The 15,778-nt window shown below is 41.3% G+C and overlaps 1 protein-coding gene and 1 pseudogene across 10 annotated transcripts in view; both read left to right on the forward strand.

The window, feature by feature from the left end:
- KALRN (kalirin RhoGEF kinase) overlaps positions 1-15,778 on the forward strand; it is a 991,119-nt gene that overhangs the window by 325,312 nt on the left and 650,029 nt on the right. For all 10 annotated transcript variants that reach the window (XM_043992602.1, XM_043992601.1, XM_043992603.1 and 7 more), the window contains one exon: positions 15,493-15,685. In XM_043992602.1, coding sequence (XP_043848537.1) covers positions 15,493-15,685 — 193 coding nt within the window. The remainder of the gene's footprint in view (positions 1-15,492; positions 15,686-15,778) is intronic.
- Positions 9,863-13,511, forward strand: LOC122746088 (annotated as a pseudogene).

Genomic DNA, 15,778 nt, shown 5'->3' on the forward strand with positions numbered 1-15,778 from the left:
ATGCCATGAAGGAAGAGAGTAGTCCTTGAAATTTGAACTTACTATTTCTCTTTCTTTGCTCAAATGTATGCTATGACTAATTATCATATTTAATGTGACTCATTTTAAAGCAAATATTGTAAAACAAAGTCTTGTTTTGCTTCCAACATAATTCCAGGGGAGAGTTGGAGGAAGGTTGGAGAGCCCAAGAGTGAGTGGCCCTGGGGTTTGTCTGAAAAGAACCAGTAACTAGGAATACAGAGAAGGTTTTCTTTCTCTTTCACTAATGAAAGCTAGGATTGGTTTTATTCTGTTGTCTTGTTTTCAGATTACCCCAAAGGAGGATATTGGTAATCCACAAAATAGTGTCTTCCTTTTGAGGTTACCTCCCATTTAAACAGTATAAATAGCTTGTATGTATAGAATTGTTTGTGGGGCAGCTAGGTGGCACAGTGGGTAGAGTGCTAGGCCTGGAGTCAGGAAGACTCATCTTCCTGAGTTAAAATTTGGCCTCGGACACTTACTAGTTGTGTGACCCCGGACAAGTCACCTAACCCTGTTTGCCTCAGTTTCCTCATATGTAAAATGAGCTGGAGAAGGAAATAGCAAACCATTTACTGATCTTTGCCAAGAAAACCCCACATGGGGTCATGAAGAGTAAGACACAACTGAAAAAGAACCCAACAACAACAGCAACATAGAGTTATTTGTGTGTTGTCTCCTCTTTTAAAATGGTATCTCTGAGAGCAGGGGCTGTCTTTGCCTTTCTTTCTATTTGAAGCATTCAGCATAGTGCCTAACATATTTGTTGTTGCTCAGATGTTTCAGTGGTGTCTGACTCTCCGTGACCTCACTACAGATGGTAATACCTCTTTAATATAATTCTCACTAATAAAATCTTATTTGCTTCTAATAATGGACCAGTTGACAGTGCCAAGGACTTTGGTGGTGAGAATTTTTTTCTGGGTCTTTAGTAGCTGTGGCTGTAATACTCATGGAAGCAGTTGCCAGACTTATGCAATTTCCTTCTCCTCTTCTTCCCCCACTCCTGAAGTATTACTAGATAAATAAATCAGGGAAATTCTGTAGATAGGGTCTCCCTGGATATTAGCAGGCATTTGACAGAATCTCTCATGATCTTCTTGTGGATGAGTTTGAGAAAATGTGGACCAGGTTCAATTAAGTGGATTCAGAGGCGATTGAATGATTTTACCCCAAGAGTGATGATTAATGAATCAATATCAACCTGCAAGCATGCCCTCTCTTGGTGTGCCCTTGTTATCTCTCCTTGGCTCTATTATGCTCAGCATTTTTGTCAATTATATAGGTGAAGGCATCAATGACATTTTCTAAATCAAATATATGGAAGCAAGATAGTTGATAAGGGTAACTAAATGGGGATAAAAAATGTCAACAATTTAAAACAATGAGCCACATACATTATGATGGAACTGAATAGGGATAAATGCTAATTACTATATTTGGGTTAAAAACCAACTGCACAGGTACAAAGTAGGGGAACCTAGGCTAGAAAGCATTTTGTGTGAATAAAATCTGTGGGGTTTAGTGGACTAGAAAAGGTGATGAGATCTTTGACTGGATTGGTAAACAAGGTATTGAGAACGAGGGAAATTCCTGTCCTGTTGTCCTCTGACCTTGTCACATCACATCTTGTGGCTAGATCTAGTGCCACATTTTAGGAAGGATGATAGCAAATTATGACACTCCTAAAGAAGGGGAGGGGAGAGGGAACTGGTGGCTCAGTAGATAGAGCACTGGGCCTGGAGTCAGGAAGACCTGAGTTCAAATCCAGCCTCAGACACTTCCTAACTGTGTGACCCTAGGCAAGTCACTTAACCTCTGATTGCCTGATTTTTAAAAGTCCACTGGATCAACTGGAGAAGGAAATGGCAAACCACTCTAGTATCCTTGCCAAGAAAACCCCATGGACAGTTAGTCTATAGGGTCATGAAGAATATGACATAACTTATCAAATGAACAACAACAGCAACATCAAAAGAAGGGTAATCAGGTAAGTAAAGGCACATGAAGCTTTGCTCAGTTGACTGAAGCTAGAAGTTTTTAACTGGGAGAAGAGAAGACTAAAGGGCACAATGATAGATACCTTGAAGGTCTTTGAAGATATGTAATAAAAGAGGATTAGATTTAGGCTGCCTGGCCCCAGAGGTCAACTGGACAAATGGGTGGAAATTGCAGAAGGGCAGATTTGGGCTCAATGTAGAGGAAAACTTCCTAATGCTTGGAGCTGTCTAGTAATGGAATAGGGTCCCTTGGTAGGTAGCAAGTTCCCAGTGAATGGTGTTCTTCAAGCCTCATCTGGATGTGTACACATTAAGGATATGGTAGCAGGGTTTCCTACTCAGGGAAAGTAGGACTTTTAGACTTGATGATTTGGTGACTTTACAAAATAAATACTTATGTGCCATGAGAAATGCTGTTATCCAGCATTAAACGTATATACACTTATGAAAATAACACTAACTTGTGTGGCTGCTGTGTATTGTGGGCCAGCTGGTTACCTCTATGGCCTCCCCTTAGTTTAAGCTTTGGAGATGAGCAAGAGGTAGGGCTGGAGACTCTCCAGAGAGTGGAAGGCAACTGAATAACAAAGTGAATATGTGAAACCTTGAATCAGGAATTCTCAAATCCAGAGGGTTACCTAGATTGTCGAGGCCCTTCCTAAGCTTGAGCTCAGGCATCAGGGGCTCAAAGAAGATCCTCTTCTCCCTTTCACAATTAAAATGTCATTCTGCTCATCACAGATGCCTCCCATTTATAGGAACAAAGTAAAATGAAAAAAAAAGGGAAGCTTGCTTTTTATTTGCATTTTATTTCCCCCTTTAGATTGTAAGCTCCTTGAGGGCACATGCTGTCTTTTACTTATTTTTGTATTCCCAGTTCTTAGCCTGGTGCCTGGTACATAATAAGTGATTAATAAAAGTTTATTGATTGGAGTGGGAAGGCAAGTTCAAATCTCACCTCTGCCAGTTACAACTTGTGGGATGTTGGGAAAATCACTTCTTCTTTAGGCCTGTGTTTCTTCTTCTATAAAATAAGGGGGTTGGACTGGAGGGCCTCTGTTATAACTTTTCAGCACTAAGTCTGTCATCCTATAACTCCCAATCTAATTCTTATTCCACTATACCATGTCCAATTCATGTTCTTGGATGCCTTACTCTACCCAATAGGATTGCTTCCAGAATTGTTCATTCATTCATTTGTTCATTTATCCACAAATATTTATGAAGTACAGGGCACTATATGAGGAGATAAGGAGATAACCGCAACAATGTTTCTGTCCACAAGGAATTTATAGTATAGTAGGGAAGATATGACATGTTACTACTACATTATCCTAACATTTATAGCACAACTACATGAGAACCACAAAGTGTCATAAGATTGGAGGGATGAGAGATGCTAATAGTTCCCATTTATATGATGCTATACAGTTTATAAAGCACTTTGCTCTCAATTACAATGTGAGGTAAATGGTATAGGCATTAGTATTCCCTTTTTAAAGATAAGAAAACTGAGGCTGAGAGAAGTTTAAATGACCTACTTAACTTTGTGGGTGGCATGGTGGATAGAATCATTTAGACTTATCTTCCTGAGTTCAAATCCAGCTTCAGACACACTTACTAGCTGTGGGACCCTGAACAAGTCACTTAACCCTGTTTGCCTCAGTTTCCTCATCTGTAAAATGAGCTGGAAAAAGAAATGACAAACCACTCCAGTATCACTGCCAAGAAGACCCCAAATGGGGTCACGAAGGGTCAGACATGACTAAAATGACTAAGCAACACTTAACTTCATGCGTTCATATAACTATATGAGCTATATAGAGAGTTATAAGTCTAGATTGAACCCATCTCCTAAAGCCACGCCTACTATTCTTTTCACTGAACTGTTGCTTCTCCTGAAATAGAGATACCTTTTTCCCCACATGGCCCAAGAAGCTTGAGGACCTTACTGATCATGAAGTATCCTTTCAATTCAATCCAAAACACTGATCAGTTAGCATCTACATGCAAGTCACTGGGCTAGGTTTCAGGAATACCAAGATAAACACAGACAAGAATGGTTCCAACCCTCAAGGAGCTCAGAGTCCTCTGACTTTAGGAGGGGGTGGGGCAGACTAGAAAGCTACTTGGAAAGTAAATATGATGTTATTTTAGGAGGGAAAGAATACTAACTAGGAAAATCAAGAAAGGCCTCCTGGAGGGGGCACCTGAGAGGAACCTTGAAGAATGCAAGGATGTCTAGGCATGGAGGTGGAGGGAATGACAATTCTCTACACTCCCAGGCTTCTCATTGTACTAGGTTGTGCCTTATTTTAATGTTTACCCCCTTAGTTATCTTCAAGCAAACCAGCCTGGGCTCTGGCTCTGAAGGAGCCAGACATAAGCTATGTGGGAATCATCAGCCTGGGCGGGCTCTTTGCTAAAGTGCTACTTGTCGTGAATCTCTCCATCACCACCTGGGATCAGAAACTGATTAATTTTATATTTATCCCAGCAGCTGTTTCAAGTGAGAATCTGCCAGACATTGACATGGATACAGTAAATCTCAGATGGCATCAGAACAGCAGGGCAAATGGGGTCAAGAGAGTGTCTGGGCCTGCCAGAGCCTCTGAGGGTACCTCAAGGAGGGTGATCTATGCTCCTCTTGGGCAGGAGCGTTAGCGTCTGAGGCAAGTTGTCACCAGGTCCTCAGTCTTGTTGATTTGATTCATGCTTTTCCTAGACTATTTTTGCCAGGGTTTTTTTTCTTCTTTCTAATAGTGTCAAGACTTCAGGAAATATTCTGAGTGTGGAGCCAGGAGTCCTGGGTCTCAGTGCTGATGCTGCCACTGATCACTATGTGATTTTTGGAGATGCTAGGTACCATTACCCCTCTAGGTCTCTGGGTACCATCATATAATGGATGAGGTTCTGGACTTGGAATCAGGAAGACCTCAGTTTAAATCCTGCTTCAGGTACTTAGTTGCTCTGTGACCCTAGGCAAGTCATTTACTCTCTTTCAGCCTCAGTCTGTTCATCTGAAAAATGGGGATAATATTAACACTTATCTCACAGAGTTGTATATCAAATGAGGTAATATATGTAAAGTGCTATGTAAATGCTAATTATTATTAACATTACTACTATAATACAACAACAACTACTACTACCACCACTACTACTTACTACTACCACCTCAGGGTATATAGATCTTTAAGGAATAATAGCACCTCTCATGGGAGGGCTTGTTGATCCCTTTCCAGGGCTGCTCATCCACCTTTGGTGTCTACCTGGCACGAAGCTCTCACCTGTGGCCAAGAAGCTATAGTACTTGCAGTTGCTAAACCCGGTAAACTGTCTTGGCCAAACTAGTTTAAGAGTAACCAACTAGCCACAAACCCATTGGAGAGTTAGGAGGAGTGTCTACTCCAAGCATGTGAAGGTTTCTCCTGGCAAAATGGACAAATGAGGACACTTTCCAACAGCCATGAAGGTGCAGGTGCTACGGAGCACTTAGAGCTTGGTCAGGCATTGGAGATGCCAAGGTCATCCACTGTATCCCAGACCATTGCCAGTCAGTCATCTGGACTTTTATCTTCCCACTGGAATTTTTTTTTAGTGAGGCAATTGGGGTTAAGTGACTTGCCCAGGGTCACACAGCTAGTAAGTGTTAAGTGTCTGAGGCAGGATTTGAACTCAGGTACTCATGACTCCAGGGCTGGTGCTCTATCTACTGTGCCACCTAGCTGCCCCGTCCTACTGGATTTTGATGAGTCTGGGAGGGAAAGTGAGACTAAAGACTTTGTGCAACTCTGCCTCACTTAAATCCAATTCACACATGAGTCAAAACATGACCCAGTGATGTCATTGGTTCTCTTTGAAAATGAAGGACAAACGACAACAATAAAATGATTACTCCCACCCCTCTGAGCCTCAGTGTCCTAAAGAGGAGGAGGCTGGACAATATATCCTCCAACTCTCATGTCATGGGATTCTGAGAATGTACTGTAGCTTTCCCCCAGACGGTTATTCTCCTCTTTCATTAGCCATATTGGCTCTTTGGCTTGGTTCAGAAAACCCAGTATTTGGTATTATCCTTGTCCTCTTGGATTTCCCTTCCTCCCTCTTTATTCTTCCCGACCCTATAATGTAGTTGTAACAAGACATAGTAAGTCACCACAGATTTAAAACAGGTTTGGGCCTGGATGTAGTGAGAAATTGGGTTGGATAGGTTAGGGTAGAACAAGATTATGGAAGACAATAAATACTAGACTGAGGGGTCTGGATTTAATTCTGTAACTATTGAAGGTTTTTGAATAGAAGAATGAAAGGAGTTTTTTTCTTACAAAATGGTTAGACAAGAACTGAATAAGCCTAGTCTGGGGTAATTTCTCATCATTAGTTGCCAACTTTTCCCCTCAGTAATCTGACCAACAAAGTCCAGTCTTCCTTACTACCCACAGAAAGAAACAGATTAGCAGCTCCCTCTTCTCCATACTTTTCTTTCCACCTTCCTTCCCTGTCCAGGGGATCCTACTCTCCCAATAACACAAGAGAAAAGAACAGCTGTTCTATATGCCTGCTCCTAGGACGCTGACCCAGAATGGGAGAAATAAAGGACTGTTTGAGTAAAGGCATAAGATTATCCATAAATGTCCTTCCTGTAAAATCATGCAGATTTTCTCCTCTGCCTAAAGCTTTCCCCAGCAAACTGGGAGAGGAGGTGCTGGTGAGATGACCAGCATCAAAAGTCTCTCATTCTGGTAGATCTACGTGGGGAGCTATATTTGACAACCCCCCCCCACTAATGATCTTGATGATGGGTGAAGAGCCCAGGAATCCCATGAGCCACCTTGGTGAGCCAGGTGGGTGATTAGAAAGCCCACCTTAGTTTTATCATCAGGCAACTGTGGGTCACAGCTCTGTGGAGAAGAGAACCTAAGCCAGGGAGTTAGTTAATGACTCTGAGAAATTGCTAAATGGGTTTGAGTAGTGGAAAGATCACGGGAGTGAGTGGGGCAAGAAGAGGAAGATAATTGCCAACCAGCCTGAGGGTAGCCTGGAGCTGGGTTTGAAGGTTCTAAATTATGACTTGTGTGTCTCCCCACTCCGTTTTCCTGCTACCCACAACCTTTGGCCAGAATGGGTCCCAGAGTGTGGACCAGAACTGAGTCTACAGGCAGAACTTCAGTAGCCACATCTTCCAAGAAATTGAGCAAGCATAGATGCCCAGACCCTCTAGTTCAATGAAGCACAGATCCTTGTGGTTCCTTGCACAAGACTGGCTTGTTTTTTACTTTGTTCCTTTATTTTTCCTGCCTGGCATCCTGGGCATTCGGTCCCAACATCTTCCAGCTCTTAAAACAATACTTGAGGGGCAGCTAGGTGGCGCAGTGGGTAAAGCACCGGCCCTTGATTCAGGAGGACCTGAGTTCAAATCAGGCCTCAGACACTTGACACTTCCTAGCTGTGTGACCCTGGGCAAGTCACTTAACCCCCATTGCCCCGCAAAAAACAAAAAACAAAAAACAAAAAACACAACAATACTTGAGATCTTCCATCTCCTCTTTTCTCCTCAACCCCCCTCCAAAAATAAATAATATCTTCCCTTCATACCAAGGTAGGGTACTTCTTTTCCAGCAAACCAAAGGTCCAATGCACCTTGGGAGAATTGTCTGTTTTCCCTTACCAGGTTTCTCCAATTAGATTAACAGCATTCTCTCAGGTCTGCCTCTGGGCCTTGTTCCTCATCTCCTGAGCTGGTGAGAACTTCCTAGAGAATATCAGCACCAATTTCTACATTTTGTTGTCAGGAGTTATAGTTAATAACATGTAGGTTGCTACCTGACAGGCTGCAGCCTGCTAATGACTGCCACATTTAGATGTTTGGATAGTCTGTTAAATTCCTGCTGGTGCAGGTGGCAGTAAATATTTGTTGTGAGAGACAAAGCAGAGAAAGTAATTTCTCATGTGAACCTGTTAGGAATGAGGGGAACAAGAATGACTGGAACTGGGGCAGTTAGGTGGCACAGTGGATAAAGCACCGGCCCTGGATTCAGGAGGACCTGAGTTCAAATCCAGCCTCAGACACTTGACACTTACTGGCTGTGTGACCCTGGGCAAGTCACTTAACCCTCATTGCCCCACAAAATGATGATGATGATGATGATGATGATGATGATGATGATGATGATGATGTCTGGAACTGGGTATTGTGATGTTTAAAATCTAAATTGTGGTCGCCTTAAATCAGAAGCTTCAGCTCCAGTCTAGTCCAGAGTTCCAGCCTGGTTGGGTTCTTCCTGAAGTCCTCCTCCACGAGCCTGCTTTAATCAGGAACACCCTTAGCAAGCTGTTTGTGGAAGCTTTTTTATAGATCTGGAACAGAGGTGGTCCTTACACACTGCTTCAAGGTGATTGGTTGCTGTCCTCCAAATCCATTGTCTTTGAAGGTGTTCTCAAGTTGAGTTCACAGTCTAGTTTCTGAGAACAATACCTTCTTAAGGGCTAGCCAGGTGTGATTACAATCCAGTTAACTTGAAGTAGGCTAATCAGCAGTCAATCACTCTCACTTGATTCAATCAGTCTAGATTAATCTGCAGGTGGGTCTTTGAGTATCTGCTAAATCCCATTATTTCATCACAGTATCAAGGGGGGACTGTGACCTCTAAGAAGAGAGGTTCCTTCCTCTTGTCCCCCCACATACAACTCCCCCTCAGCCATTAATGCCATTCTTCCTGGAGGCAGGCCACAGAAATGGAGAAGATTACTTGCTGACATATCGGAGAAATGACAAATCAAGGAAAACTTTGTGAATTATACATAGATAAAAAGAGGAAGACTCCTAAATAGTCAGAGGCTGAAGGAACACTAGAATTCTAGTCAAAACTTTAAAACTGAGGCCCACAGAGGGTAAATAACTTGTATGTGGTCACATGGCAGAATAGTGGCCAAGTAGAGGATAGAACATTGTTCTGAGTCTCAACCCAGAAATACAGTGTCCACCTTGGGGAAAACAGAGGAGTGAACAAAGGATAGTGTCTATGTTTCTAATCTCAAGAATATGTCTTTTGAATTATGCCTTTACCTTTAATTACTGCTATCAGACAATCGGTAGTGCCTCTGGTTTGGATCCAGGCATGATATTTTTAAAGATAGGCAACTCTGAAACTGAATAACCCTAAATATCATACCAGAGATCAATATGAATTTTAAAAATTATGTAATTCAGAATAAGCTAGTTGGAGCAGCTAGGTGGCACAGTGGATAAAGCACCAAGCCTGGATTCAGGAGGACCTGAGTTCAAATCTGACCTCAGACACTTGACACTTACTAGCTATGTGACCCTGGGCAAGTCACTTAACCCCAACTGCTTCACCAAAAAAAAAAAACAGTTTTTAAAAGAATAAGCTAGTTAATCTAATGACCAAACAATTGAATGATTCAGACAGATCAAGAAGAAGTAAGGAGATAGGGAAAAATTTTCTAAGTACCAGAGTGGTGTGCTCTGTCTTTTCTTTTTTTCTTTTTTTTTTTGTTTGTTTTTTCATGGGGCAATGAGGGTTAAGTGACTTGCCCAGGATCACACAGCTAATAAGTGTCAAGTGTCTGAGGCCTGATTTGAACTCAGGTCCTCCTGGATCCAGGGGTGGTGCTTTATCCACTGTGCCACCTAGCTGCCCAAGCTTATAGCATCTTGAGCTGGCTGAGAGGCTCACAGGCATATGCAAGCAGTATCCTTTCCATGCCTCTGGCTCTAGATACCTTCATTGACCTGGTGACAGTGACAACAAGGGGAGAAATTGGGGATGGGGTTTGACCGGTGCTAGAATGGTGGCCCTGGCCAGATTGTCCTGACGATGGTGGAATTGGACCTGGGCCAGAAGAGGATGGCTATTTTGGGGTTCACCTTATTCGTCTTGCTGTGGTTCATGAATTTCAAATCCATTATCTACATTTCTCACATCTCAACAAGAAGCAAACAAACATCCATGCAGCAAACTCCCTGGTGTTACACTTCTGAAACTATTGCAAGGGGCAGATTGTAACGATTTAGAAACATGCTTTGAACTGGATCATACTAAACATGGAAGTACTCCTTTGTCTACAAGATCATGATGATCCAGCCAGTGATATATGTAATAAGCTTCTTGGCAAATACCCACATGTAGATACCAGAAGGTTTATGGGTGACAAGAAGGTTGGGATTAATCCCCAAATTAATAATTTAATGACAGGAGATAAAGTTGCAAAATACGACCTTATAAGGATTTGTGATAGTGGAATCAGACTAATTCTAGGCACAATTACTGACATGATTAATCAAATGAAAAAAATGGGCTTGGTTCATGATCTACCCTATGCTGAAGAGAAACACCATTTTGCTGCTCCAAACAGGTATTTTTGGAACTTCACATGCAAGGGCCTATATATCAGTTAATATTACTGGGTTCAAATGTGTGGTAGGATCATTGTGTTTGATGAGGAAGGAGGTGTTAGATCAAACTGGAGGGCTTATAGCTTTTGCCAAGTACATTGCTGAAGATTACTTTATGGCTAATACTATAGCTAACCAAGGTTGGAGGTTTGTAATAGCCACCTAAGTAGCAACGCAAAAATCTATGTTCTATTCAGTTTCTCAGATTAAATACTGAGTGATCAAGTGGACCAAATTACCACTTAATTTGCTGTTTGCGATAATAATTTGTGAAACAATTTCTGAATGTTTTGTTGCCAGTTTAATTATTGGATGGACAACTCAATATGTATTTTTGATGGTGTATCATGGTATTTTTCATGTGTCATTTCCTGGCCTGGTTTATATTTGACTATATCAACTAAGAGGTATCCAGGGTAGCCCTCTATTTTGTTTTTTGTTTGTTTGTTTATTTGTTTTGTGGGGCAATAAGGGATAACTGACTTGCCCAGGTCACACAGCTAGTAAGTGTCAAGTGTCTGAGGCTGGATTTGAACTCAGGTCCTCCTGAATTCAGGGCCAGTGCTTTATCCACTGTACCACTTAGCTGCCCCACCGTCTATATTTTTTAAAAAATTATTATGCAGTAGTTGGATTCATCCAAGATCCCATGATAATGGATAACTTTTCTCATCACCATTGTGAGACATGACTACTATAAGTCGGTGAATGGCATGCTAAAGAATACATTGTGGAGGCATGGCAGAGGAAATCCTTGATGTATAACCACAGCTTTGTGACTGTATTTAAGAAAATAAAAAGAATTAACAAGCCCAAAGACTCGACATTTTAGGACATGAAATAACTATTTGACAAAAATTTCTGGGGAACCAGAAAATAGTTTGGCAGAAACTAGGTATAGACCACCATCTCACACTAGATAGTGAGTAGGTATATGATTTAGACATAAAAGGTGATAGCATAAGCAAATTAGGGGACCATGGAATATTTTACCTGTCAGATTTATGGATAAGGAGAGAATTCCAAACAAGAGACTGAGAATACCACCAGATATAGAAAGATAGTTTTGATTATATCCAGTTAAAAAGGTTTTATACAAACAAAACTAGTGCAACCAAGATTAGAAGGGAAGAAGGAAACTGGAGAAAAAGAATTTATAGCAAGTTTCTCTGATAAAGGCCTTATTTCTTGAATATATACAGAATGGAGTAAAATTTATAAGAATAGGAGTCATTCCCCAATTGATAAATGGTCAAGGGATACAAGTAGGCAGTTTGCAAAAGAGGAAATCAAAGCTATCTATAGTCATATGAAAAAATGCTCTAAATCACTACTGATTAGAGAAATACAAATTAAACAACTCTTAGATACCACTTCACCCTGATCAGATAGATTAATATGACAGAAAAGGAAAATAACAAGTGTTGGAGAGGATGCAGAAGAATAAGGACACTAAGGCACTATTGGTGAGTTGTGAACTGATCCAAGCATTCTGGAGAGCAATTTTGAACTATGCCCAAAGGGCTATAAAATTGCTTATACCCTTTGACCCAGCAATACCAGTACTAGGTCTATACCCCAAAAAGATGAAAGGAAAAGAAAAAGGACCTAGATATACAAGAATATTTGTGGCAGCTCTTTTTGTGGTGGCAGAGAATTGAAAATTAAGGGGATTCTTTTGTTTTTTGGGTTTTTTTTGGCAGGGCAATGAGTGTTAAGTGACTTGCCCAGGGTCACACAGCTACTAAGTGTCAAGTGTCTGAGGCCAAATTTGAACTCAGGTCCTCCTGAATCCAGGGCCCATGCTCTATACACTGAGCCACCTAGCTGCCCCCAAGGGAATTCTTATCAACTGAGGACTGGATGAATAAGTTGTGGTATATGATTGTGCTGGAATATTATCTGTGCTATAAGAAATGACGAATAGGGTGCTTTCCAAAAAACCTGGTAAGACTTACATGAAATGATGCAAAATGAAATGAGCAGAACTAGGAGAACATTGTACATAGTAACAGTAATATTGTACAATGTCACTGATACTGTGTACAATGTTCTCCTGGTTCTGCTCATCTCGCTCAGCATCAGTTCATGTAAGTCCTTCCAGGTTTCTATGAAATCCACCTGCTCATCGTTTCTTACAGCACAATAATATTCCATTACATTCATATACCACAACTTGTTCAGCCATTCCCCAATTGATGGACATCCCCTCAATTTCCAATTCCTTGCCACTACAAAAAGAACAGCTATAAATATTTTTGTACATGTGGGTCCTTTTCTCTTTTTTATGATTTATTTGGGGAAAAGACCTAATAATGGTATTGCTTAATCAAAGGATATGCCCCTTGGGCATAGTTCCAAATTGCTCTCCAGAATGGTTGGATGAGTTCACAGCTCCACCAACAATGCATTAGTGTTCCAATTTTTCCACAGTTTCTCCAATATTTATTATTTTCCTTTTTTGTCATATTAGCCAGTTTGATAGGTGTCAGGTGGTACCTCAGGGTTGTTTTTCTATTTCAGTTTAATACCACTGTACCAAAAGACTACATGATGGAAGGGAATTCAGGGGTCACTTTCTGAAACATGAAGGACTCCATTTTCTACCATCATTAAGAACAGCTGAGTAAAGTGGGAATAGATGGTATGGGAACTTCCACTGGAATATTATAGGGGGCAGAAGATAGTAGGGGAGGGAGATGATCTATGTAGTAGGAAGCTAGGTGATGCAGTGGTAGATGAGCCTAGGTAAACTTGTTACCCCAGTGGCTTTCCCTGCCATGTTGATGTCCCACTCTGTAGGAAAAGTCTCATGCATTGAATAATGTGGTAAGAGGCTGTGGTTTTAGGCAGAATAAATGATGAGTTTGTCACATAATCAGTGACAGCCACAACTTGATAACATCTTCTTGGCCCTTCACTTTCTTTCAGGCAGGTCTGAGAGACAAGCAAGACCAACTGACTGTTCTGGGCCTAAGAAGAAGAAAGGTGGTCCCCTGTGCAGATGCGGGGAGGCCACTCTGGCTGTAGTTGGGAAGTACAGCTGTGGCAAGGGGGAACAGATGGTGTAGGCACTTCTGCTGAACTATTTAGGGGAATCAGAGGGTAGGTAGAGGGCAGGTGGGTGTACATGGAAACTTGCCAGTAATTGATAGTAAGAGAGCATTTGGCAAAATTCTGTGTTCACAGTAGAGAAAGAATATGTGTGGCAAAAGGGAGTAGCGTGTGTACTACCAGGGAAGATGAGATAGGCTGAGAGGTGTGGCAAAGTAGCAATGATGCTCACAGTATTGGTCCTGACTGTGCTCATTGTCATACGTGGGGATGTTTGTTTGGACAAAGATGTTTGTTGGGGTAAATGGTTTGTGGCTTATACTGTTCCACAGTCCATAACCATAAATGAAGGAAGGAAGCAGTATTAGGAGCTCTCATCACACCTAGCCTAGTCAGTTTTATTAGTAGGTCTCTTCCAATGCCCCATCTCATGGGATCCTAAATTTAAATCTAGAAGGGACTTTAGAGATTATGGAGTCCAGTCTCTTCATTTTTACATATGAGGTAATTGAGGCCTAGAGAAAGTAACTAGCCCAGGGCTTTGGTTTCCTTATCTATAAAACAAATGGGTGTCAGTGCTGTCAGTTGACCTCTGAAGTACGTTCCAGATAGAAAACTATGATCCTATCATTGTGCTGGGTGGGAGATGCAATAGTATGTCTTCTAAGCCTAATGCTTAGACCATAGCACATATCTCAAAAGAAAGGGGCTCAGTGAATAAAATACCCATTGAATAGAATTGGTGTGTTTCTATCTCATATCTGATTCTAACAAGTCATTGTATTGGTTTATTTTATTTGATATCACCTTCATTTCTGAATTTGTCCCTCTTCGCTCTCCTACTTGCTAAGTGATCCTTGGAAGGAAGGAAGAAATTGAAAGGATAGACAAGAGGAAAAAGAACAGTTCTATAAAACTAACCAATAACTATAACAATAAATAAATAAGCAATAACTATAGACAATGTTCCATATCAATAGTCCCTCACCTCTCCAAAAAAATGAAAGATGCTGTATCTTTTCATCTTTTCTTTGGAGATAAGCTTGGTCAATATAACCCCAAAGTGTTCAGTTTTGTTTCTTTGGGAACCTTTTATTTTAAAGAAGCCAGATATTATGAATTTAATGAGCATAGTTTAAACATAATTAGGCTAGTGAACATGATAATTAAAAATTAAACAAGAACAGATTTCTTCATAGGGCCGGCATTCAGTTCAATTTAGGAATATTTCTGAGCACTTCTTCCATAGAAGGCACTGTTCTAGAAAGGCAGTGTGAATGAAACAAAGGTGAGCAAGACAGTGCCTGTTCTTAAAGAACCTACAATTTAGCAAGACAGGTGATACAAGACAGGTGATACAAGGTGATAAGTGCTTTAAGAGAGGCATAAAATACTGACTGGTTCCAAGGATGAGAAAGATCACATCTATTTAAAGGATATCAGGAAAGGATTAATGAAGGTGATATTTAAGATAGCTCTTGAAGGTAAGACTTATATAATAGTATGGGAGAAGGGCAATCTTGGTAGTAGGAACAGCACAAGCAAAAGTGAGGAGGTAGGAAACCAAAGAGTATTCAAAGAATATTATGTGATACATTTGGGTTAATTTGTAGAATATATGTAGGAGAGTGGTGGGCACTACTTCAGTGGACCTGGAAGAGGGACTTTGGGAGAGGGATTTAGAGCTGGAAGGAACCTCAAAAGCCAACTAGTCCAACCCCCTCATCTTACATCTAAAGAAGCTGAGGCACATAGAGGTTAAGTGACTTGTCCAGGGTCACACAGCCAGTAAGTGTCTGAGGATGGATATGACTCCAAGTCCAGTGCTCTATCCACTATACCATATTGCTTCTCCAAGGTCAAGGAAATTGAAGTCTTCATTAGCCCAAATTGGCCTGGTATGGTGACCAGTGGCCAGTCAGAGTTGTAGTGGCTTGAGCTGCCCCTCTCCCTTGTCCCAGCTGGTGTGAGTGACCTGCCCTCCTTCTTTCCCCACAGTGAGGACGTGTGCAAGCGTGGCTTTACTGTTATCATCGACATGAGGGGCTCCAAGTGGGACCTCATCAAGCCCCTGCTGAAGACACTGCAGGAGGCCTTCCCTGCTGAGATCCATGTGGCCCTTATCATCAAACCCGACAACTTCTGGCAGAAGCAGAAAACCAACTTTGGCAGCTCCAAATTCATCTTTGAGGTGAGTTGTTTCTCTCATGGTATTTGTTGCTTTTCTTGTCCTCTCCATAGCAACTTGCCCCCAACTCTACTTTTCCTCTTTCCTACTCTTCAG

The sequence above is a fragment of the Dromiciops gliroides genome, chromosome 3, assembly GCF_019393635.1.
Source record: "Dromiciops gliroides isolate mDroGli1 chromosome 3, mDroGli1.pri, whole genome shotgun sequence".
NCBI classification, from domain to species: Eukaryota; Metazoa; Chordata; class Mammalia; order Microbiotheria; family Microbiotheriidae; genus Dromiciops; species Dromiciops gliroides.